Here is a 23,356-nt window from a genome sequence, read left to right as displayed (position 1 = left end):
AAGCAACAAGAGCCTTCCTCCTCCCCTCCCTCACTTTCCCCAGGGCCTCTATTACCCCAAATAAACACTCACTTTGGGTAATAGTTAACTTTAATGGCTCGGTCCTGGCTTCGGCTACACGATAGGGCACCACGGGGAGCCTTGAGGGGTTTATAGTCCTCGGGACGGAGGAGATAAGGGAGGCTGGAAGGGAAGCGCTCGTGGCTGCTGTCACGGCGTCGTTCCCACCGGCGGAGGGGCAGCCACGGGCCTCTCTCCACCTCCAGCTCCAAATTTTAGCCCTCCTTGGTTGCTCCCCTTCCAGCCCTTGCATTTTACAGGAGACGGGAGGCTGCCGAGGCCTCCACAGGGCTGACCCCAGGCTGTGTGAGCACCAGCCCAGCCCCGGGGCCCGGCAGGGAGCAGGCAGGCCCCTCCATGCCCCACTGGGAGCCGCTTCTCTGCAGAGCGGCAGAGATACCTGACCAACCCGCCCGGCAGCTCTGTCTCCCTGAATTGTGTTTTCCCGAGTCAATGGATAACTTTACAGCCCCCGGAGAAGAAAACATCAAACAGCACAACCTTGGGCAGACAGCTATCAGTGGCAGGGCAGACGGGCCGCGTTAGTCACCGGGGGTGGGGGGACGCCGATAAAGTTCAACACCAATCCCACCCTGAAAGTCACTGCCATGGCCACCGGCGAAGCTCGGCCTTGTGGCCTGGGACACCTCTGTGGGCCTCCATCTTCTCCAGATCCCCGCCACCTGGCCCATCTCCACCGAGCCCACCCCACCACCCATCTCATTGCCTCCCTGTCACATCCCAGCATTGCTTCCTACACCAGGACAAGACACCCTGGGCACCCATGGGTGCTCCCCAGGGTGTGGTGGCCCAGCACACAAAGCTGGGCCCCCTCCTCAGGTTTTTGTCTCCCCCCGCCTCCTCCTTCCCTCCCTGTCCTTGACCAGCCGCGATCTTGGCATTCCTGCGGCTTTACAGCCCCATAACCGCGCTGGGACAGGCAGCGGGATCCAGGCAGGGTTTTACAGCCCCATTGCTTCATCGCAGGAGCACAAACAAGGCCAGGACGGCACCGGCGGCGGGGGGAGGCTGCAGCAGTGAAAGTCATGGGGGGGCAAAGGGGTCCGCAGGCCAGGAGAGGGGCTTTTGGCAGGGTGAGGCCCTTGTGCACTGTCTTGAAGGCTGATTGGGAAGAGCCAGAGTTGAGCTGTGGACCAGAGGATATTTTTATTTTTTTTTAATCGCTGCTTTCTCCTCTGTGTTTCCAGGACCCTTCGCAGAGTCTTGCAGCTCTCCCTTGGTGCTACCCAGCACAAAACTCCCCACGCTGTGTCCTCTCGGGACATCCCAGCCCGCCTTCGAGATGTCCCCACCAGCCCTGAGGCAGCGGCTGGCCCTCGCATGGCAGCGGCAGGGAGGAGCAAAGCATCACCACCCCTAGGAAAGCTGGAGCTGGGGAGAGGGAAAAGGCAAAGATGGGGAACCGGGGGCATGCAGCCTCTTTCCTCAGTGCTCCAACGGGGACAGCCCTGCTGGCCTTGGCTGCCTGCTGTCCTCCGCGTGCTCCAGCCAGCCCTGTCCCTCAAAACCGGGGATGGAGCAAATCAGTCTTGGCAAAGGGGGATAGAGATCGGTGAGCAGAGACAGACAGCCACAGGTGGGCTCAGGAGGCTGCAGGCCATGGCTCTGGGGAGATCCCATCCCAGAGCGGCACCACCATGGATGAGGAGAGAAGGGGCCCCGCGGCCCCATCCACGCTGTGATGCTCTCTGTGGGTTCCTCACTGCAGTGGTGCTGAGGAAAGCCACGCTGGTTTCACATGCAATAAAAAAGCCACTCTCTGGACTTTCATGACATTATGGCAGATCTTTCCTCTTCTTCTCGATCTCACCAGGGACAGCTTGGCTTCTCAGCCAGAGCCAAAGTCCGGGGCACAACGGTGTGCCAAAGGGCAAGCTGCAGTGCACGGCAGGAGGAGCTGGATGGGTGCGGGGTGCTTGGGCAGGTGACGCCTCTCACCACGGGAGCTGGGAAGGTTTTCAGCAAAGAGGAACAGCCTCCTGGCTCCGTCCATACCAGCCAGCATGAGAACATACATCAAAAGGAGTTCCCGCAAACACTTGCAGAGCAGGAGATGGCTTCACAGGTGTGTGGCTGGACATCCCTTGTCTTAATCAGGTCATCCTGTGGGTGATAGCGAAGTCTGGAAACAGCCAAGGGAGGAGAACTTGGAAAGAAAACACAATGCAACACCTGGGGGTTGTCTAAAAGCCATAGGAGAAGGGTGTCAGACAGCTCCTCAGCACCACAACACACCTCCAGCTGAGGGAACTTAGCTGCTGGGAGGAAGAGGAGGTTTTCCACAGAAAATATGACTATAAGGCAAGGCCTATGGCAAGCAATAAGAAATTGTTGCTTTTAATGTGGAATAAGGCTCATGACCACACAAGAGTAGCCGGGAGGCAACCATGGGAAGTGGTCACAAAGGTGCTGGAGAAAGCACATGTGGTCCAGCCAGGAACAGCTTAGTTCAGCCTGTGTATATACATATATATAATATATAATATGTATTTATGTACACAGGCTGATTATCTATCTACATATGCACCTACAAATACATATTTTTAATATTTGCACGTTTCTGTAAGTGCAGGTGCATGCATGCACAAGGCGTGAGCTCAACAGCCCCGGCTGAAGCGCAGCTGTCTGTTTGCATATGTATAAACCTGTGTATATACACACACAGAAGGACACAGAAGGGGATTTTTGACTGCTACCTCCCCAGCTCAGCACTTCCTTGTCCTGTCTCCTGTCCTTCCTTGTCTCGTCTCCCTCCTCTGGAGGAGGAGGATGCTTGTGCTCCACTCCTGCTTGGTGCAGGGATGCTCCTTCTTCCCTTCCAGGGCAAATGGTGTGGGCAGGCTGGGATGCCCTCCACGAGCCAAGCATTCATGGAGAGAAAAAAGTGCCCCCTGCCCTCCTTCTCTGCACAGCACCACAATGTCGGCTGGAGGAAGCGCTCAGCATTCCTCCAAAGTGTCAGCCTCAGCCACGTAATGGCACTCACTGCGTTGCCTGGTGCTGTGGGTTAACGCCACGCACTGATCCTGCCCCGCTCCGGTACCTTCTTGCCTAACCCAGCCTAACAAAAAGCTTTTCTCCTTTTATTAAGCCCATAAAATCAACACACGCATGCACAGGCAGCAGCAGGCAAAGGTAATGGGAGCATTTGCAACGGGAGGGGAGAGAGAAGAGAGACAAGGTCGCCATGTGATAAAATTTTATTACAAAATATTAGATAGATTAAAAGTCGTAGGGAGTTTCGGAGTTGGGGGGCTGTGTAACAAACAAAAAGCATCACTGGAAAAATAAACCTTCTACCCAAGTTTTCCAGGTCCCAAACATTTTTTCTCGCTGTGCTCGTCTTGGGCAGTGAACGATCAAGTCCAGCCCGCACAGCCCCGCCAAGCGATGCGGTGCTTTCCTATTTACAGCCTCTTTCTGCTATGATACAAGCGCCTCCCGGCTGCCGAAAGCCAGGTTTGTTCTGCACAAAGCATGGAAATGTCACAGGAGAAGACCCCCGGGGTCACAAACCTTCCCCAGTGCCACCTGCGTGCCCTCCCTCCGCATCCCTCCCACCTGCCCCAGCTGCTGGGGCTCACGGGCAGCACCGAGTGCATGGTTGGAGGCAGAAATGGGGGAATAAAAGCCGAGGCGTTGCTGTGGACTCTTTCTTTTGTTATGGAGTGTTGCCTTTGCTCTAGTAAAACATTTGCATGGCGGCATTTTGCATACGGACCAGAGGTGCAGAGCTGCACAGGGGTGGGGTTTGCGTTAAGACACGTCTTCCCCTGCCATCCCCTCATCAAAAAATAATCTCAAATACAACAAATATATATATATATATCTATGTGAGGATGAGCAGGTGCATTTTTTTCTGTAGTAAAAAAAAAAAAAACAAAAACAAAAACACAGGATCATTGGGAAAATTATTCCAAATTCCCCTAAAGACTTAAAGCTGCCTGTTGCTTGGTTTGGCTTTCGCTCTTCGCCAGCAAACGGGTTTTGCACCCCAAGAGCTGGAAGTGGCGGTGGCTGGAGGTTTGTCTCCCCAAAATAAAAGGGGAGGCAATGAAACCCCTCTGGGAGGGCACATGAGGTGACGCTGGGAGGTTCAGCCTCGCCTGGAGGCTGGCGGTCACAGCACGCAGCAGGGGGATGAGGACAGGACTGGTCCCAGCATGGCAACGTTGGGACCACCAGCCCCACCGAGCCTGTAGACACCGGCAGCAGCTCCTGCACTACCCTGGATTCCTTTGGGGTGAGCTCAACCCACCCAAGAAAGGAGAAACACGGCCGTGTTTGTGCCAGAGGGGGGTTTCCATAGGCAAGGACTTCCCCCTCTGCCCTGACCCTGTTCTGCGGGTCCCCAAATAGAAGCTAGAGGGGAAACCAGTGCTTCTCCCAGACCCCAGTGCAGGCGGAGACCCCACAGCCTACAAGGTGGAGAGGGGACAAGCCCGTTCCCAGCCTCAGCACCGAGGAAGCCTGGCAAGTCACCCGCCAATTCAGTGCGCCGGGGTGCACCTCACCCCTCCACCCCTTCCTGCTGGGTGCCACGGGACAGGAGGAGGACGACGCCGTGCTCACACAAAAACCTCACCGCTGCCAGGCTCATGCCATGCCACATCATCCCAAAAGCTTCAACCTCTTCCTCCTGGCACGGCAGGACGGGCTGTGTGCGCCGCAGGTGGGACCAGCTTTACTCATCGAAGGCAAAGAGCCACCAGGAACCTGGCCGCGGATTTTGGCTAACCTGCAGCTGGGGCCCTTCCTTCACATTTCCACCGCCTGAAGATGCTGCGGGTCGGTTCCTGGCAAGGAGACACCTCCACCCGCACGTCCCTTCCATTTGTTCAAGGAAGAACAAAAGGGGAGCTGGGAGGGGGTGGGGGTGGAAATCAATATTCTGTTGAGCACGCCGGGCCCGTTTATTTGTTCCTGATTTATTTATTACCTCCATGGCTGCTGGTTAAACTGGCATGGCCTGGTCCTTGTTCTGCCCATGCTTCACCCCTGGTAGGCTTTGAAGAGGAGCTGAGGTGCCCCACGCATCACAGCACCCAAGGAAGAGGAGGACAGTGCCTTGCAGAGCCCAGGGCAGGGAGCCGGTGAGGTAGGTAACATGATCACAGTCTGAACAGCAGGATTTATCGGAATTTGTTACGAAGACGCCTGTTTGTTTTTTTTTTTCCTCTTCCCTTTCTGTCTGAACTTGGTGAAACAGCAACAGCGCACCACCAGTGATTGGCAACGACTGGGTCTTCGTGTGCGTGGTGAAGGCAGGGGCAGAAGCTGCCCGCTGGAGGAGAGGCACGGCGTGTTCTGGGAAGCCAGGGCTTACGGGTGGGTCTTCTGCTCCAAGACCCACCCTGGTCCTCCCAGAGCCCCCCGGAGTCACATTTCGTATTGGAAGTGGAAATGCTAAGGACACAACCAGGAAACCTGGCACTCACAGCTGGTGGCCAGCAAACCAGGGGTGGGCTCGATGGGACAGAGCTTTTGTCACCCGCTTCTGCGCCGTCCCTTGCTTGAAGGCACGTCAGGTCAGTGCTTCATGCTTTCTTCCACGCCCCCAGAGACACTGGGGTTGTCAACCCAAGCAGCCCCGCTCCTGCGCATCACCAGTGCCATCCACAGCCATGACACGGGGCAGTCCAAGAGGGTGGCACCGATGGTGGCACCTCCCAGGCCCTCCAGCCCATCCCAGCCCTCCTCGGGCTCCCCAAAGGCACCACTCAAGAGGGGCAAAATGTCCCCACGAGCTCAGGACGTGAAGGACAGCTGCTCCCAAGTGACAAATAAATAGCAGGTTTGCTGGAAGAAAGCCCTTTGCCATCCAAGGCCCATCGCCCCAGTGCTGCAGGGAGCCTCGTCGCAAGATCAGTCTAATTATCATTTCTTTTTAATGAGATTTCTTTTAAAACCAGGAACAGCGGGGACGGGGCTCGCCCGCTGCCCTGCCGGTTGATCTCGGCGTGGGGTTGTTCCTATGTACAAGCGGAGGAGAGGTCCCCTCGGGGAAGAGTCCCCAGCTGCTCTCGGAGACGTGGCGGTGGCGGTGGCCCCCTAGTTCTGGTGCCGCTTCATGTGGAGGGCCAGGTGGTCGGAGCGGGAGAAGCAGCGGCCGCAGGCCATGCACTTGAAGGGTTTGGCGCCCGTGTGCTTGCGGTAGTGCCGGGTCAGCTCGTCGGAGCGGGCGAAGCGCCAGTCGCAGCCTTCCCAGGTGCACTTGTAGGGCTTCTCGCCTGCGGGGAGGGGACACAGGTCACCACGTGCCCACGGGGGACATCGCAGCCACCCACCCACCCTGCGCCCATCCCCGTGCTGCTGCTCTGCGCTACCAAGGGGCACTGCCACGGGAGGCCCTCTTGGGTAACAGAGCATTTTGGCAGAGAAATCTCCCAGAGCTCTTCTCTTTTTCAGCCTGAAAAGCCCCAGATGGCTCTTTCTGCCATTGATACGGGATCAGGGCACACCAAGAGGAAGAAGGGGCTCCCCGGAGCCTCGCATCCCCCCCGCAGCCGCCTCCCTGCCGCGCGGCAGCTGGCTGCAGGCAGGACATTGTGTTTGCACCACATCACCACGGTCGGGCGGGCTGATGTCATGCCTCCTCCCCGCACACCTATTCCCCAGCCCCGACCGAAATCAATGCCATTGTGCAACCCCTCCGCCAGCTGGGAACCGGGCTGGAGAAGCCCGTGCCCGCCTGCAGCTCCCAGCCGCCGCGCTGAACCCTGGCTGCAGCCCTCTCCCTGCCTGGGCGTGGTGCTCTCAAATATTAGCCCTCGCTCTTAACAGCCTGAACAAGCAGGCAGAGTTCAGGGAATGTGCTGACTTTCCCGACCTCAAATATTTACCGTTTCATCGGCCAATTGCTGAGCGCACCATCGCGGCATGAAGGCACGTACGCACGCAGCATGCATGCACCGGCATGTGCGCGGTGCTCCGGCACGCTGGCTGCTGAGCGGCCGTTCCTGCCCCCGCCCCGCTGCCAGACAGGCTGCGGATTTGGCCAGGAAACAGAAAACACACGGCCAGGGCAAGAGCAGAGGCAGCCGGCACGCAGCGGAGGAAATCCTGCAGGGTCGGAAGGGCAGCCGCGGAGATGGAGGAGATGGGGCAGCGAGGCCGCATCCTGCTCCCCCCAAAATGCTGTGTGCCAAAAAGCACGGTGGTTTTATGTCGGGGGGGGGGGTAAATGGAGTGCTTGCAGCTGTATCTGATGGCAGGCTGGGGGGCTGGGGGGCTGCTGGTGGTCGTGGTGGCACCCTAAGGCGAAGGTGGGATTCGCTCTGTGCAGCCACATTGTCCCAGGCAGGTGACCCGGCTGGGTCAGCCCCACCAAGGCCCTTTAGCTTCAAACAATACCAGGTTGAGCTCCAGGATGGAGGGAAAATGTTTTCCATTGTCCCACGAGCTGGCTCCATCTCCCAGGACAGCACAGCAGGGCAAGCTCAAACAAAGGGCCCAGGCTGGCATTCCCAGCCCCGGGGGGCGGGGAGCCGCCGGGTTATATATTTAATCTCACAATGGCACCCAGGAAATGAATGGTGTCTCCGGGAGATGAATACAGCCCAGCCCACAGCAACGGGCAAAACCGCAAGCAGAGACCTGGCCGATGCTGAGCTCGGGTCCCATGGGTGCCCTGAATCCCTCACGGCCGGTGGGCAGCACGAGATGGGATGGGTGCCAGCTGCGTTTGAGGCCCCGCAGTCAAAAACAGAGCAGGAGACCCCAAAAACTGAACACAGCCCCCTCCAAGCTCACCAGTGCCACCCCTGGGGTTGCACAGATGAGAACCCAAAGCTCTGGATTCCCGTCTTTTGGCCCCAGCAGCAGCAGCTGTCCTGGCTGCTCAGGTCCCCCCCCCTCTCGCAGGTAACCATGCTCGGGTTTCCAGCCGCGTTACTGGGAAACGCGGACAAACAACTGCACTTTATTGGGTTCAAAAAGCGCCCACGTTTGCAGGGATACAGCTTTACAGCACGGCTTGCAGGGACGGCATGTGTCTCCTACGGGCCATGTCCCCAAGCTGTGCTCCCAGCAGAAGGGAATAAGAAATTTTAGCGGCCCCGATGGCCGTTGTGACAGAGGCGTATCGCCACCGGCCCTCGGCGCCGGGACAGCGTCCTTCCTGCGCCTCGCTGCCACCCCTTGGGTGCTGTTCCCTGCCCGGAGAAATCTTGTGCCCCGTGCACAAAGCAAACCTCCCGGCGGGCTCGTTGGAAGGGCTGATAAGGGGGACACGGAATGGAGCCAAGCGCGAGAGCCGATTCCCAGCCTCAGGACGGGTTTTGTTCGTTGTTCATAAAAAAGAAAAGTGAACTCTGGGCCAGCTTAATTGCTTTCAGTAAAGATCAGCCCTCCTATAAAAGAGATTTATGAGGGCACTGATGGTTCCCGAACTACCTGGGGATCTGATAAAGTTTCAGATATAATAAATGCCTTAATGAGGAGACCTGTGCTTGAATGCACAAGTGAGCTGGGTCTACTCCGGGCCAGCTGGCTGCGGTGGGAGTGCTGGGGCACCAGCCCTCCTCTCCCCACAGCACCCTCACCCTGCAACCACCCTCTGCCTGCATTCAGCAGCTGCCCACAGGACAGAGGAGCTCACCACCAGCCCAAAAAGTCTATCTGGGGAGCCACGGGGACGCTGGACACCTCCTCAGAGGCTGTTGATGTGCACCACGTGCCAATTTTTCTGGCGGGATCGGAGCTGGGAGGATTTGGGAGGTGTGGAAGGAAAATCCTTCAGACTGCAGGCCTGGGAACACCTCCTCCTCTTGGCCCATTGGGAGAGCTCCCTGAGGATTTCCTAAATCCCAGACCATCCCTCAGGAAGGCAGGGAAACCACAGAGAGCCTCTGAGAGCCACCCAGCGTGGGGCCGGCAGGGTTTGCTGGTGACTTGGTGCTCTTACCTGTGTGAGTCCTTTGGTGTGCCTTCAGGTGGGAGCTCTTGGTATAAACCTTTGTGCAACCTGCAAAAACAGCAAAGACACGGTTTCTCTGTGAAAAAGGGGCCCTCGCTGCAAGAAACCTACAGCCTGGGTGTTTGAGGTCAGGGACAGAGCGGGCCTGAAGCGCACACTGGGTAAATAAGATGCAAATAAGCCCGGCCACCCCGTTCTGTTTCAGCAATATCTAAAGAGCGTTTGTTCTCCAAGACAGACAGACAGATGTTATTCTCCAAGACAGATGAGGGGTGAGATGGACCCCGGCCAGTGGGACGTGTTTCAGATCAGCAGCAACAATTTCAATCAGAAACAATTTCAATCTCAGCAGAAACACTGTGATTTCAGCAAACGTCTCAACAACAGGCCCTGCCAAACCAATGGCTGTCAGTTCGGGTCTAGAAAAACTCCTCGTGCTGCCTTTATGGCCCTGCTTCATTTGGTTTTGACATGTGTATTAAAATACGAATTTGAATTTTTACGACCTGTGTGAGCAACCCAGCCATATTTTTTTTCTCTTTCCACACTGTCTAACGAAGCCTCCTGCTGCCTCCGCACCCACTTGCAAAGCACTGTTTATTTTCCCAGCTCTGGCACTGCTTCCCAGCACAACCCCAGGCGTGCAGATGCTGTTTGCCAGGGCAAGCCCACAGGTGACAGAGCAGCAGCATCCCTCACTGCTGGACTTCGCAGACACTAAAAGCAGTCCCCGTCCCAAGGGAGATGGCCCCAGGCCTGAAAATGGCTGAACTCTTAACAAAGCTGTGTTCCTCAGCGGGTTTTAGTGAAGGCCCCCAGCCATGCACTGAATTCCTCCTTCCACCAGCTTAATCGGCTTTGGGTCCAACCTCCCAGATGCCAGCAGAGCTCTCAGCAGCCTACATCCCTCGCGACGGCTGCTCACGAAGACTCGGTGGCATTGCAGTGCCCATTTTGGGGCTCCTGGTGGGAGCTGAGTTATGTCCCACTGGTGGATGTGGGCAAAGAGGAGCTGGCCTGTGCAGAGGAAACCCCACCTGACTGGATGGAAACAGGGCTAAAACACGCCCAGCTCCACACAGGAGTAGAGCGTGGCTGAGTTTCATTTCCCTGTGAGCACGCAGAGGAGTGCTGGGGCCACCGCTTGGAGGCTCTTTGGCCAAAACCATAAAAAATAAAATATAAAAAATAAAAATAAAAGAGAACTGGGGCTCCATGGAGAGACCAAGAAGGCTGCTGATGGAAATCCGTAGATGGTTTGCCAACCCTCCTGGGAAAGAACAGCCAGCCTTGCAGCATGGTTTCACTCCTGGAGAGCACGTGGCTGAGCACACCAGCCCACTGAGGCAGCAGGTTTTTGGGAGCATCCCCATGTTTTGCTGGCACTCCCTGCCTCTCAGAGCCAGGCTTGCCACTGCCAGAGCGGGCAGAGAAAAAGGAGAGGTAGCAAAAAGGCAGGGCCAGCCCCTTCTATTCCCTTGGTGGGGGTGACCTCGTTTCCCCAGGGCTCTCCACCCAGTGCCGTGCTGCCCTGCCTCGCAGTCAGAGGGGTGCCTGATCCGCAGCCTCCCTGAGCCAAGAAGGGACCCCAACACCAAGCCAGCACTGTGAGCATACCTGGGTAATCGCAGTGGTGGATCCTCCTTTTCTCCAGCTCAGGGTTGTTGCGTCTGTTGTATTTGGGGGGCTGCATGACAATGTGCCCTTGGGAGAGGCTCCCAAGGCTGTTGGGGACTGGGGGGACCTGGGATGACTGGACCAGCTTCAGTCCAAAAGTGGCTTCGTAGGATGGTGGGGGAGAGATGGTGTTGATGAGCTCTGGTTGATTTTCTGGGCTGCCGGGCTGCGAGTTGGGGGGCGAAGGGGGCAGGTTCACCCCCGGCACGGGGTAGAACTGCCCTGAGATGCTGAAGTTTCCCTGTCCTTGGGAGACATGTGGGTACTGCTTAACCGGCCCTCCGGCTCTGTGGAGCACACTGGACATGGCGTTACCTGTGGACATGGTGACGCCGCTCAGGCTGTTGATGGCTGTGGTGCTGTTGGAGGAGGGGGTCAGCGGGGTCAGGTCAGCGGTGCCGCTGCCAAGAGGCAGCTGGTAAAGCTGGGCTTGCTGCGGGCTGCTGGACAGCGGCATCTCAGAGGGCATCTCCTGCTTGATGAAGATGTTGTTGACGGCCACGGACTGGGGCATGCTGAAGACGCTGGTGAAGTCGGGCAGGGTCTGCGTGGAGCCCGCGGTGGAGGAGCAGGGCTGGGCGAAGCTGGTGCCGGGCTCCGTCTTGATCTGCGGGAAGGGGGTGAGGGGCTTGGGGGGCCGGTAAAGTCCCGTGCGCAAGTGCGTGGTGTCAGGCAGGATGACGTTGATGTTCACGCTGTACGGCGTGGAGCTGGGCTTCTCGGAGGAGAAGAACTCGTCCACCACCGAGGCGCTCTCCCGGCGGTACTTCTTGTCCGGCATCATGGGGACGGGAGGCACCTGGCTGGAGAGGTACTTGTCCATCTCGGATCGTCCCTGCGGAGGGAAACGCAGAGAGAAGAGAGGTTGTGAGGGGCAGTTTGACGTGGCGGTGATGGGAGCTGGACATTCAACAGGAGCTTTGGCTAGAGGGGAACCAGGAGAGAAGCAAGAACAGCCCGTGAGTCAGGCATTTACGATCGGGCTCGGGTGCCTGACTCAGCCCGGGCTGAGTCACCCCGTCCTCTGTCCCACCGCCCTCCGACCTACCTGCAGTGCTACCAAAGGCCGAGCCAGGCTGCAGTTAAGAGAGAAGTTCAGCCTGATAACGAAAAGCCAGGCTTTCGCACAGTGCTTCGGCCACGCCAACAAGGGCAGCTAGCCCCGGGCAGGGGATGAAATCAGGAGCTGGACGCATGGGGAGCAGCCCACCTTAGACATGCTGGCTCTGGCCTGCTTTAATGCATGTGCTGCATTTTACTCTAGGACTGAGATGGACAACACCGAGAAAATTAATTGAGGCAATTAATTGAGAGTAATTTAGGCTACAGCCCTAGAAACATAAGCGATGCTGGCACTGGCTCCACAGACTGTGAGCTTAAAACTGAAGCGGCCAGGCATGCCCTCACCGCCTCGTCTTGGTGAAGTGAGTCAGCCCTCCCCCAACCTTTGGCTGAGCTCTGCAGGTCTGGTTCTCCAGGCTGACAGGACCTCCAGCTCAGACAGCCACCGCTTGTCAGGGTTCATGCCTGATGCGGCACCCGACTGGATCCAGGCCCGATAATTCAGCACCCTGATGGAGCAATCCGCTAGGAAACTCATCCCCTGGCATTTGATGACTCGAGTTCTGCTCTTTGTGGTTAAAGGCACCGGCGCTAATGCTCCTCTGTAAAGCTACAGCCTTTAATTATGTGGTTACCCCTGTGCCGAGCTCATTGCAAAGCTCTCGTAGGCTCATTCATATGTAGAGGAGCTGGCAAAACCACCAGGCTTCCCTGGCAGAGCCTACAGCGTGCTTCGGGAGCGCAGGCTGCTTCACCCCACGCCCAGCACACTCGAGCCGAGGGCTGTGCAGCTCTGAACTATGCCACCGGGCCAAAGTCATCCCTGCTGCAAGTTCATTGCTTTTATCAGAGCTGGACGGGATCCAAGTTACTCTCCTCGCCCTTTCCAGCGAAATGCATCACCTGTGCTTCCAGTGAATTCAAAGAGCCTTTGCACCTCTGCAAGCCACACTGGCACTGCACGGGTAAGCCAGACGCCATCCAAACACGGGCACATGCCACCAGTGCTCCCCAATCCTCACGGGTGGAAAAGCAGCGCCCAGGTCTCCTGAAACACCCAAACCTCCTGCAGCATCCACCCCTGCTGCAGTGAGGGCTCAGCAGCAGCGGGAGGGGAAAGCCAGGGACCCTCCTCACCGCCAAAACCCCGGCTGCCTCTCTGCTCCCCGCTGGGAGAGCCGGGCCACAGGCTGGGAGCAGGGTGCTGGGTGCCGCGGCGCTGAGCCCTGCGCCCACCCTGGCACCTCTCCGTACCCCTGGGGTGGGACCGGAGGCTCCGGATGCCGCGCATACCTGAGCGATGAAACGGCCCCACTTGCCGGGGGAGCGGGGCAGGGGGGGAAGGCGCTGGATGCCTTTTATTTCTGAGCTTCCCTTATCTCTGGCATTTGAGTTTCTCACCTTCGGTTCCCAGGCAGGTCTCCCCCACACACACACACACACACGCTCCAGCGGGTCTTTATGTGCTGGGTGGCCAAGCAGGTTATTCAGGGGAGAAAAAAGGGCCCTAAATTTAGATCCCAGCCTGCACACAGAGCCCCAGAGCCCGTCCATCCGTCCACCTCCTGCACTGCTTGCCCCTGCCCGCTGTCTCCCAGCCCTCTCTCTGTCCTCGGCCCTACCTGCAGATCAAAGTCTCCTTCCTGCCACTCCATGGAGCCTGAGAAATCCACTTCTGATCCTGAGCAGCCCCGGGGTCCCGGGGAAAGGGGGGTGCTAAAGGGCAGCTGGTCAGGGAAGCAAAGCGAAGGGCTTTGATGGGACCGAGCAGGCTGCCAGGACTGCCCTCGGCTGCAGAACCACTGCGGGGACCCTGCAGGCAAAGGCCCCACCCTGCTGGAATCCAGACGGTCACTATGGTGCTGGTGATGCTCCAGCTCCCACACCACCCTTGGGATGCCCTCGGAATCACCGCTCGGTTTGTTTGTGGCCCAGAAACACCCAGCAACCCATCGGCAGTTCCCCGCTTGCTGGGCGCCCAGCAAATCCCCAGCACCAAGTCGTTCACCCAAGCACCTCCCACCCAACGCTTCACCCAAAAACTGGGCTGACTACGTGCTGGGCTGCCTTCCTGGCGTGCCTGGGTGGGATCCAACTCACGCGTCCCAAACGCAGGAGGAGATACCCACACGTGTGGGAGATACCCACGGAGGTGCCCAGGTGGCTAGCACAAATAGAGACACCATGAGCATGAGGAACGCACCCCTGCCTCTGGGGGTGCTCGGTGAAGGAGTGGAGGTGCTACCATGTCCTCACCACCACGTCCTCACCACCACGTCCTGAGGGGGCTGCTGGATGGGATGGGATGATGGAGGGTGCGGGGGGGTCTCTTACAGGTACCTCTCACCAACAGGGGTAGAAACAAGCGGAGGGAGGAAGGAGAAAAGTTCTTCACCTCGAGAATGAGCGGCATCCGCTGTTCCATCCTCATGGGGTGCAGCTGTGGAACAGACAGGGCTGGGTTAGTGGGAAGGTTCCCCCGAAGCCAGGCCACCTCCCGCACCCCACAAGCATCTTCTATCCCCACCGGCCCCTCCTGGCACCCCCAGGACATGGGTTTTGGGGACAGCCGGAGGAACAGCCAGCTGTGCAGGGAGACTGAGCAGAAACCCACGCCCCAAGCTGCCCTCTCCAGCACCCCATTTCCATTGGGGTTTCATCAGCAATTCTCCTCGGAGCTTAGCCAGGGCTGGGGAGCCATCCACCAGCGCTGGGAGAACCTCCATTTTGAGGTGGGATCACAGCCATGCCATCACCCTCCCTCTGTTCACCAACAGGGATGGTTCTTTGGCTTTTTTTCGGCCTGGCTGCAAGGGGTGGCGAACACCGGGCTCCGTGACAGGATGATCTGAGGGACACGGAGCCTTTGTATCTGCATCTAAATGGAGGCTGTTCCTTGCGGGGAGATGATAACCGTGGCCTTGAGAAGGCAGGTGGTGAAAGGGCGAAGGGCACGGGAGCTGCTGGCCCCACGTGCCGTGGGGAAGCATGAGGAGATGCTTCGGTGTGAAGTCTGGGTCAGAGCTCTAAGGGCTCCAGGGATTTGTGTCCCATCATCTGCAAGGAACAGCTTCAGAAACACCTGCGTGGTGCAGCCAGGCTCCCTCACAGCCTGAGCTTGCCCTACTGCTGCAGCCACCCCTGGTCTTGGGGTCAGCCAGGCCAGGAAACCAACACACCCCCTGCCGAAACACAGCAGCAGAAGCACAAAGGAAGCATCCGAGGGCAAAGCAGGCCAAGCCAGGAGGAAATCCTGCGGAGGCCGAGCCTCTGAGCTCCTCGGCCAGCCTGGGGCAGGGCCTGGTGGCAGGCTGTGGCCCTGCCCAGGGCGGCCTGTGAGAGGGCAGCTGAGGACACTAGGGTGGCTCCCATGAGGCAGGAGCAGCCAGGGATGCTCAGCCTGTCCCTGCCTCCCCGTCTGCCAGGCACGGGCAGGGAATTAACCATTTTCTGGCCTTTTTGAGGAGGATTGAACCAATCACATAGCATCAGCACACAGGTCTTCTCATTACTGCCAGAGCCACCCCCGCTGCAAATCCATGGAGGAAGACTCCGAGGCCTCGCAGCTGAAGGACCAGCAGCTCTCTGGTGGGTTGAGTGGCCCAGCTTCCCCTATAGGCATTAATTAGCAGTGCCATCACCACAAGCCCTGCAGACGAGGATGATTCGGGCATGCCCCAGCCTCCACCAACTGCATCGACAGCCGTGCCAGGAACCGTAAAGGAGTCATGGGTCACCGGCTGGGGCAAAAAGTGAGCCAAGGGGAAACACAGCCAAAGCAGACATCAACAAAACCTCCGTGCTTGAGAGGCATCTCCTCCAAACTGAGCTTTTTGTTTTGACCAGCAAGGGAAAGCCAAGAAGAATACCTTACAGTGCAATAAAAGACCTGAATTCCTGTATTTTCCCCTCAAGGTCACCGTATCTATTTCTGACTGCATAGCAGGGTCTTCTCAACCAGCCAGAGGAAAAAGGGGGAAAAAAAATCCAAGCTGGCAAAGGAAAGGATTCTCCACTGCTTTTTTCTCCCCTGAGTAGATGCTCCTGGGGCCAGCAGGCTCTGCCCCGAGTCCTGCTCTGCCAGCCTCCAGCTTCCAAACACCCCACAGGAGCCTCCTGCCTTGGGAGCCTTCATCACCCCTCATCCAGACCTCACCAAGGCTGAGGAGCTGTCGGGGCATCGATCAACACACCGAGTCCCAGATCTTCCTGCAGGACACACAAAAACGGGTGCGTGAGCCAGCCGGGCCATTTGGGCAGCGGCTGACCCCGAGCAGCGTTAGAGGAGCACGAGGCGCTGCCGAGGCAGGAGGCGGGCCGTGTCACTCCCATGATTAAACGCTTTCTAATCTGAAGTTGATAAATAACAAACCGCCATAGAAACATCAAATGTTGTCACCACGGGGGAACAGGGAGAGAGATCAATGTTTGCTAAACAGGCGACGAGCTCGTGAAGTTGGCAGAGGAAGCAGTGAGGGGGGGGGAAGGGGAGAGAAGGAAGGACTTTCTTCATTTCTTGGCAGCCTCCTGCCCTCCTGGCCCCAGCCCCTCGTTGCTCTGCCAAGCGGGGGCACCGAGCCCCAAACCCCCTCCCCAGCTCGGGGGGGACCTCCCGGAGCACTGGCACGCGTGGGCCAAGGGCTGCGGTGTCCGGGCCGTGGGATTACGCAGCGCAGGCTCTTTCTCCTGCCTGCACCTGCATGAAACTCCAGCCTCCAAGGGAATCAGCAAACAATGGGGAGGATAATCATCAATCAAAAGCCACGGCAAGTACCTGGCAGTACCCCTTTAAAGGGACACGTTATAAATAGACTGTATTTATATACAGATTTGGTTCAATATCAGCATTTATTGTCTCCCTAGTTAAATATTGACCTGAGTAAATATTTGTTTCTCTGATCATTTGGTTTTGATATTGACCTCGATCGACGTTATTTTCTGTTTGTTCCTCAAGTCTTCTGGAACTCTCTGCAAAACGGGATTAGCAAAGAAAGCCCCGGGACTCTTCCTTTCAAGCACACGGGGCCAAAATGTCTGGCTGCTGTGAACAGCCCAGCATGACTGCAGGCAGCACGGTGAGCCCTGGGCTTAGGCAGGTGGGTGCCACGGGCGGGCTCCTCTGCTTGCTCCATCTCAAAGAGGTGAGGAGCAACTCTGAGAAGTTACTGCTGCTCCTGACACATTAGGTGCAATGGGGCAAGAGTCATCTTCACTAGCTTGGGCCACCTGGAAAGCAAACATCTAAGCTGAAGTCTCCGTGCAAGCTCTCTCTGGAGCCCATGGAGAAGGCTGCCAGAGGTGCCCTACCCTAGCAGCTTCCCATCTCGAGGTGTTCACATCTTCCCACTTGCAGGAGCGCCTCCTGGAGCAGGACGAGTCACAGAGATCCACCCTTTCTCCAGGTTCCCTCCAGGAGCTCATGGATGGTGCAGGAGCTGAGCCACACCACTCCAGAGGGTTATTCCCAAGCTCTTTTCCGCTGCTGCGGTGGAACTACTCGAGTTAATTATCACTTCTTCTAATCAAGGGATTTCCTTGAGCCCAAGAGTCACCACTGAGACAGATTTGGGCAGCTGGCCTCCGGCTGAGCCAGTAGGCAGCAATGCTTCCACAGGCTTGCCGGCTCTGTTTGCTATTCCTTTCCTCCGACAGCTGATAACAACCCACTGAAAGGCCATCTACCTCGGCTGTCTGGCACAGAAGCCAGGCCACTACGACCAGCAATCCCACAGGCCAGAGACAGCAGGACAAGCACCCCATCCATCTACAAGGTCAAGTGCCCAGAAGAGGAGCAACCAGGCTCCAGTGGGGCTTTAAGAGAGCGAGCAGAAATAATGGACTGAAAAATAACTGGGACAGACCTTGGAGGCACGGAGCTTGGAGGAAGCTCGGGCCCGGCTGCACCATCTCCAGGCCCTGCTGAACACCACGAGCACCCGGCCCACCTGCCCTGGGAGGTCCCATGTCAATATTAGAGTATCTCCATGCTGGTTTCTCCTTTCCCAGACAACCTCAGCACAGAATGAATGCCTGAACAGAGCCCAAAGACCACGGGTGGGAAAGGGGGACAGCCCTCTCCTCGTCCCTGTTCTGCCCTGGCAGGAGGACAGCTCTCTGGAAGTGTGCCTGCATGGGAGGGGAGGACACCCCATAAGGCAGTCGTTGTCTTTGTACACAGCTTTCTATTCCCAAAATCCTGTTGCTCAGTAGAGGCTGGGGCCAAGCCCGTCGAAGCCAAGAGGAGGTTCTCCATCAACCGAGGTGGGCACCCACAGCTGGAGGCAGGAGGCTGCGCTGGGCGGGTTGTGGTATGGATGCTTTTTCTGGACAGATTAAACGATCCAGTGCCACTTCAACTCCTGGAAGATCAGAAGCCTTGGAGCTATTTCAGTCTCAGCTAAAATCTGCAGGAGCTCAAATGCTCCCCAGGTTTCCTTATGCACATTACCCAAAGCTGAATTTGGGAGCCGTGCTTTCCAGCAGCCGTCCCCTGTTGCAGCCTCTGCGCCAGCACTCCCTCCCCTCTGAATCTGACAAGATGGAGGCTCTCAGATGTCACCGCTCCCCAGGATGACCCAGACAAATTTATCCACTCTTTTCTAGCAATTGCACAGCCACAGGGCACTGGGCTTCTCCTTGAGCTCTCCCATGGTTCCCAAACCAAGCGTGACATGGAAGAGGCTGTTGGAGCTCGCAGGGAGCTTCCCCCGGCTGGGCTCCGGGTGGGATTCATTCCACCTCACTCAAACCATCCAAAAGCTCACACTCATCGCCCAGCCTCTTCCAATCAGACGAAAAAGGTGCACATTCCCAGGCAGGGTCTGACAAAGGCAGAGTGAGTCATCTGCTGCTTGCTGGGACTTGTGAAGTCCTCCTGGCAGTCGGTACGCGATAAGACGGGCCAAAAAAAGCCTGTTTTTTCCCAGTACAATGAGCAAGGCAGACCCAATACCCCATGCACGTCTGGGAGAAGCAAGGTCAGGTTTCATGCACGGACAAAAATCCCACCGTCCCGGCAGCCCTCAACTTCCTCGCCAAACCAGTTAGCGAAACAAAACAAAACAAAGCCTAAGGCGTGTGAAAACATTGCGTTCGAGTGAGTAGGTCTTTGGGCCAACTTCTTTCTTCTGGGCTCGCACGGCACCCGGCATGGTACAGGGCCAAGTAAATACTGCCAGACTCACTCCGTGGACTCAGAGGACTCCTGCCCCTTCCAGCGTGTACCCTGCCCTATAGATTTCCTAGCATCTGTGCTTCCAGGAGGGTCCTTCCTCTACCCCACGAGAAGCAAGCCTCAAAGATTGTCCTCCAGACCCCTTTCCTTGGACAAAACCTCTCTTTCCACATCTCCTCTGTAAAGGAATGAATAGCCAGTTGCTCTAACTAAGGGACGCTGATTAGGGAGAGGCCCAAAAGGACAACACAGAACCTCCAAAACACCAAACACTGGAAGCTGCTCCCAACAAAGCTCTCTGTTCTGCAGTCTCAACCGCTTCGGAGCAATGCCCAAAGTTTTCCTTTCGGATCAACAAACCTGGGTCATTCCCACCTGTCAGAGAATGCCACCAAACCTCGCATCCCTTGCAAGGGTTTCCAGCAGAAAACATTCAGCCACTGCTGGCTGCAGCTCTCTAGGCTAGCCAAGTGGAAAAGGATGATGTTGTAGGGGTAAGGTTGATGCGATGGGCTGGGCTGGCAGGTGAGCAGGTATCCACATCTCCCTGCCCGCTGCGGGATGGCTCACACGTGTGGAACAGCAGCCTTGGATGTGGCAGAGGTGGTAACAGATGGATAACACTCTTCCTTCCTGCGTTTCTGGAAGCTGAAGGATCTGACCTGACTGCACCAGGACTGATTTCTCACCTTTTTTGTTCCCCTCCTTGTATTGGAAATGCCACAAGGAGCAAGGTCATGAAATACGCTTTCACTCTGGCAAATCCTGTCCTTGGTGGGAACTTGAAGGTTCCCCATCACGTTTAAAAAATAAATAAATAAAAAATAATTTTCAAAGAATTCTCCAAGCATTTCTGAGCACAATGAAAGATTCTTTGTTTGAGTTTCAATCTGAGCCTGGAAGGGGCTGAACCTCTTTGATGTGGGAAACAGCCCATGGTTTTTTTTTTGTTTTTTTTTTTTTTGAGAGAGAGAGAGAGTTTTCATGCTAGCTCAAGTTCTGAGAACATCTGAATTGTAAACAGCGGTTATCCAATCCCCAAACACCAGCGGTACCCTGTGACTCATGTAATTCACCAATGGAGCCCACGGAAAGCAAATATTCTAATCAAGGGGCTCAGCTAACAAGACGGTGGTAAGCGCGATTATTTGCAGTGGATGGGTTAGATAAAGGAGCTCAGTGGACCAGGGAACGGGAACAAAGCAGCGTAGGTAGCTGACCAAACAGGTTGGAGGGGGAAAACTTCACGGTGGATGATGCACCGGCCAAAAATGAACTGCCCTAGACCTTCGTGAGTAATCCCAGCCGACGTGTGCTTCCCACAACCCGTTCAGGAAGAGCGATAAAGGGAAATCCGTTGCGTTTATTGCGGAGCCGGCGGCCCCCGCTCGCTTCCTCCCTCGCATACCTGCCCGTGTGGGGCAACGGGGGACGAGCAGGGAAGGGGGCAGCCCACCTGCGGTCCCCCCCACTCGCCGCCTCCCCTCCTGGGGCCGTCCCGCAGAACAATCGCCCTTTGTGCCGCCCTTTGTGGGACAAAGCCACGGTGCTCCCGTGAGCCCAGCGTTGGGCCCAGACACCTCGTCCCGCACCTCGCCTGCCCAGGACATCTGTGGGGTTGGGGGATTAGGCAAAAATAAAAACCGCCGGATCAGACCCCACACGAATTTCCCCATCTTTGGCTCGCTGTTTTTGGGCCTGCTTCCTCAATGGGGTCTGGCCTGGTCCAAGCCCATCGCCCCCACAGGCCCGGGGACTCCATCTGGGTTCCCTGCAGCCCCACAGGCACCTGCCCGACAGCGAGCCCATCGGATTGCAAATCTGCAGGCTGGTCCTGGCAGCACCAGCCTCCAGCTGACCCCAAAACAAGGGATCCAGCCCTGGTGGGATCCAGCCCCCAAGCAGAGACCCAGGGCTCAGCTCCCAGGCTCTCCGCTCACGCTGGGAGGGATCAAGTGATCCCATAGCCCTGCTTGCCCAGCCTCAACATCCCTCTACTGCCCATTCTCTTGCTGCCAGCACCCTTGGAAAGGGGATTTTACCCAAAGGCACGCGTGACTGTCCCCACCGGGACCCCTCTGGGCCCACAGCACTCCCCAGCTCCACCGAGCATGGGTGACAACAGAGTGGCCGTGGGGACAAGGCAGCGGGACAGCTCGGGGGACACCATCACCCCCCTGACAGCTCCCGGGCCCCCGGGGGTGCTGCAGGGGGAACATCTCTTTCTCCCCTGCAGAGCCTCCCTGGACGCGCCTTGGGTTCGGTTTCGTTTAATTTCCTTCTCCATCTTCCTTCTGGCATCGGCCTCTCGGGATTTAAAGGGGAAAATGCTACTTTTGGTCAATCTGGCTCAAATCGGAAAGGAAAAAACTCTTTTTTTTTCTACCAAACTCTTTCCTCTCCTTGTTTTATTTTGTTTTGTTTTGTTTTTGTTGGTTTTTTTTTTGTAAATTTGGGGCAGAGCCACTGGAGAGGCAGAGAAAGGGGAAAAAAAAAAAAAAAAACAGGCGCAAACCCCACGAAGGCCCGACATCCACCCAAATTAATAAAATTTTCAGCAGCACATAGCCATCAAACCCTCACAGCCCTGATCGAGCAGCGATTTGTGCAGCTCCGAGGAGTGAGATAAGGAGGCGAGCCGGCACTGGAGACCACTGGGACCACAGCCAGGTGGGCTCGAGGGGGCACTGGGCACCTCCACCCCACCTCGGGGGTCTCCCCTCCAAGGGACACAATGATCCCCCCAACCCAGCCAGCCACAGGTGGAGGGCAGGGGGGGCCCTGAGGTGTCCCCATGGGGTGGCCACGGGGCCAGGAGCCGCCCTCCTGCCACCTCGCGGGGCCCCGGTCCCAGCGGTGCTGGGGACGTGGGGCTGAGCACCAGCCATGGCCCCGCTCTCCCCGTTTCTCCTGGGGAGAAAATGTCCCAATGTCCCAGCTGATGGCCACCAAGAAGAGCGGCCTCATGGTGGGCACCCAAAATCTGGGGTGTTATCCCCAGCCGGGGCAGGAGGAGGCCACGGGCTGGGGAATCTCGAAGCGGAAATCTGGTGCGGTGGAAATATAAATAATCATCAAAAAATGTCCCCCCTTTTCTGCCATGCATGGGAGCGATCCCAGTGCCCGCAGGGTCCCCAGTGGGTGGCATGGGGACCCTGGTGCCCCCTCCCCGGCTTCTCCCCCTGCTCCGAAGCTCCAAAACGGCGGCGCAGGGAAGGGAAGGAGAAAAATACGAAACCGAGCGCGCCCTGGAGCAAGAGCTGCGGAGGGGAAAGGACGAGCGGACAGAGTGCCGAAAAGTGGGTGAAAAAAGAATTCAACCGAAGACACGCAACTATCATCGTGAAAAAAATAATAATAGTAATCAAATAACGAAGGGGAATTCAACCCAAAGGCACGCAGCGATCGGCCTTGGGCTGGAGGCTCCAGCAGCACCTGAGCGGGTGCAAGCTCCGCCGGCCTCCGCCTTACCTGCGCCAGGTCGGGAGGGTTGTCCAGGGCCCGGGCGGGCGGCTTGATGTCCTCGAAGACGGAGGCGTCCTCGCCGGGCTCCCCCGACATGGTGACGGGTTTGAGCGGGGTGAACGCCGAGGCGTCCTCGGGGAGCGGGGCGCGCAGCACCAGCCCGCTGCTCATCGCACCCGCTGCGGGGCCACGGGGCTGGGGGGGAGAGGAGGGGAAAGGTGGGACGGGGAGGGCGGGGGGGATACGTAAACGGGGAGAAAAAGCCAAGGGGAAATTGATAGAAGGGGGAAATGTGAAGGGGAGGTATGGATAAGGGGGGAAATTTGAAGGGGAGTCTATACGAGGGGGGGATTTGAAGGGGAAATGGGGGAAAGGGGGGAATAGGAAGGGGAAGGATATGAAAGGGGGAAAAGTTGGAAGGGAAATGTATAAAAGAGGAGGGTTTTGAAGGGGTTATCTATGAAATGGGAGAAAAAACAAAGGGGAAATCTATAAAAGGGGGGAAGAATTGAAGGGGAAATCTACAAAAGGGAGAAAATTTGAAGGGGAAATCTATAAAAGGGGGAACATCTGAAAGTAAAATCTACAAAAAGGTGGGGGAAATTGGAGGTAAAACCTCTAAAATGGGGGGAAAGTCGAAGGGGAAATATGTAAAAGGGGATAAAATTTGAAGGGAGAATCTGTAAAAAGGGGGAAATTGAAGGAAAAATATATAAAGGGGGGAAACGAAAGGAAAAACAGTGTAAAAAGGGGAAACAATAAAAATAAAAGGGAAAACAATAAAAATACAAAAGGGAAATGTATAAAAGTTTTTGTGAAAAGGGGGAAATAATGCCAAAGGAAAAAAAAAAAAAAACGAGGGGGGGGTAAAAGTTGGGAGAAGGAAGGGGAGGGGAAGGAGGAGGAGGACGCGGCGCGGCCCCGCGGCGGCTGCGGAGCCAGGTGCCGGCCGGGGACGGCTTTACCTGGGCGGTGGAGGA

General features: G+C 56.9%; 1 protein-coding gene across 4 annotated transcripts; it reads right to left on the bottom strand.

Moving 5' to 3' along the window:
* Positions 1-3,263: 3,263 nt before the first annotated feature.
* Positions 3,264-23,356, bottom strand: LOC137863607 (Krueppel-like factor 5). Of its 4 annotated transcripts, none has more exons than XM_068696894.1 (5): positions 22,383-23,354; positions 14,133-14,177; positions 10,616-11,510; positions 8,987-9,046; positions 3,264-6,311 (listed from the first exon to the last, which is right to left on the bottom strand). In XM_068696894.1, exons 1-5 carry the CDS (start codon positions 22,545-22,547, stop codon positions 6,133-6,135), a joined length of 1,344 nt encoding a protein of 447 aa, XP_068552995.1. In that variant the 5' UTR covers positions 22,548-23,354; the 3' UTR covers positions 3,264-6,132. The 4 variants fall into 4 exon arrangements, with proteins under 4 accessions (XP_068552995.1, XP_068552998.1, XP_068552996.1 ...); XM_068696897.1 differs by lacking the exon at positions 22,383-23,354 and adding an exon at positions 14,513-14,598; XM_068696895.1 differs by lacking the exon at positions 14,133-14,177 and having other exon boundaries at positions 22,383-23,356.

Source organism: Anas acuta, chromosome 13 (genome assembly GCF_963932015.1).
Source record: "Anas acuta chromosome 13, bAnaAcu1.1, whole genome shotgun sequence".
Lineage (NCBI taxonomy): Eukaryota > Metazoa > Chordata > Aves > Anseriformes > Anatidae > Anas > Anas acuta.
The sequence above is the reverse complement of the archived record's forward strand: the minus strand, read 5'-3'. Positions and strand labels throughout refer to the sequence as shown.

Coding starts and splice junctions, on each gene's coding strand:
- LOC137863607 (XM_068696894.1), bottom strand. CDS start 22,547: ATGAGCAGCGGGCTGGTGCTGCGCGCCCCGCTCCCCGAGGACGCCTCG. Junction 14,178..22,382: donor ACCCTCCCGACCTGGCGCAG/GTAAGGCGGAGG, acceptor TCTGTTCCACAG/CTGCACCCCATGAGGATGGA. Junction 11,511..14,132: donor GGATGCCGCTCATTCTCGAG/GTGAAGAACTTT, acceptor TTCCCTCCGCAG/GGACGATCCGAGATGGACAA.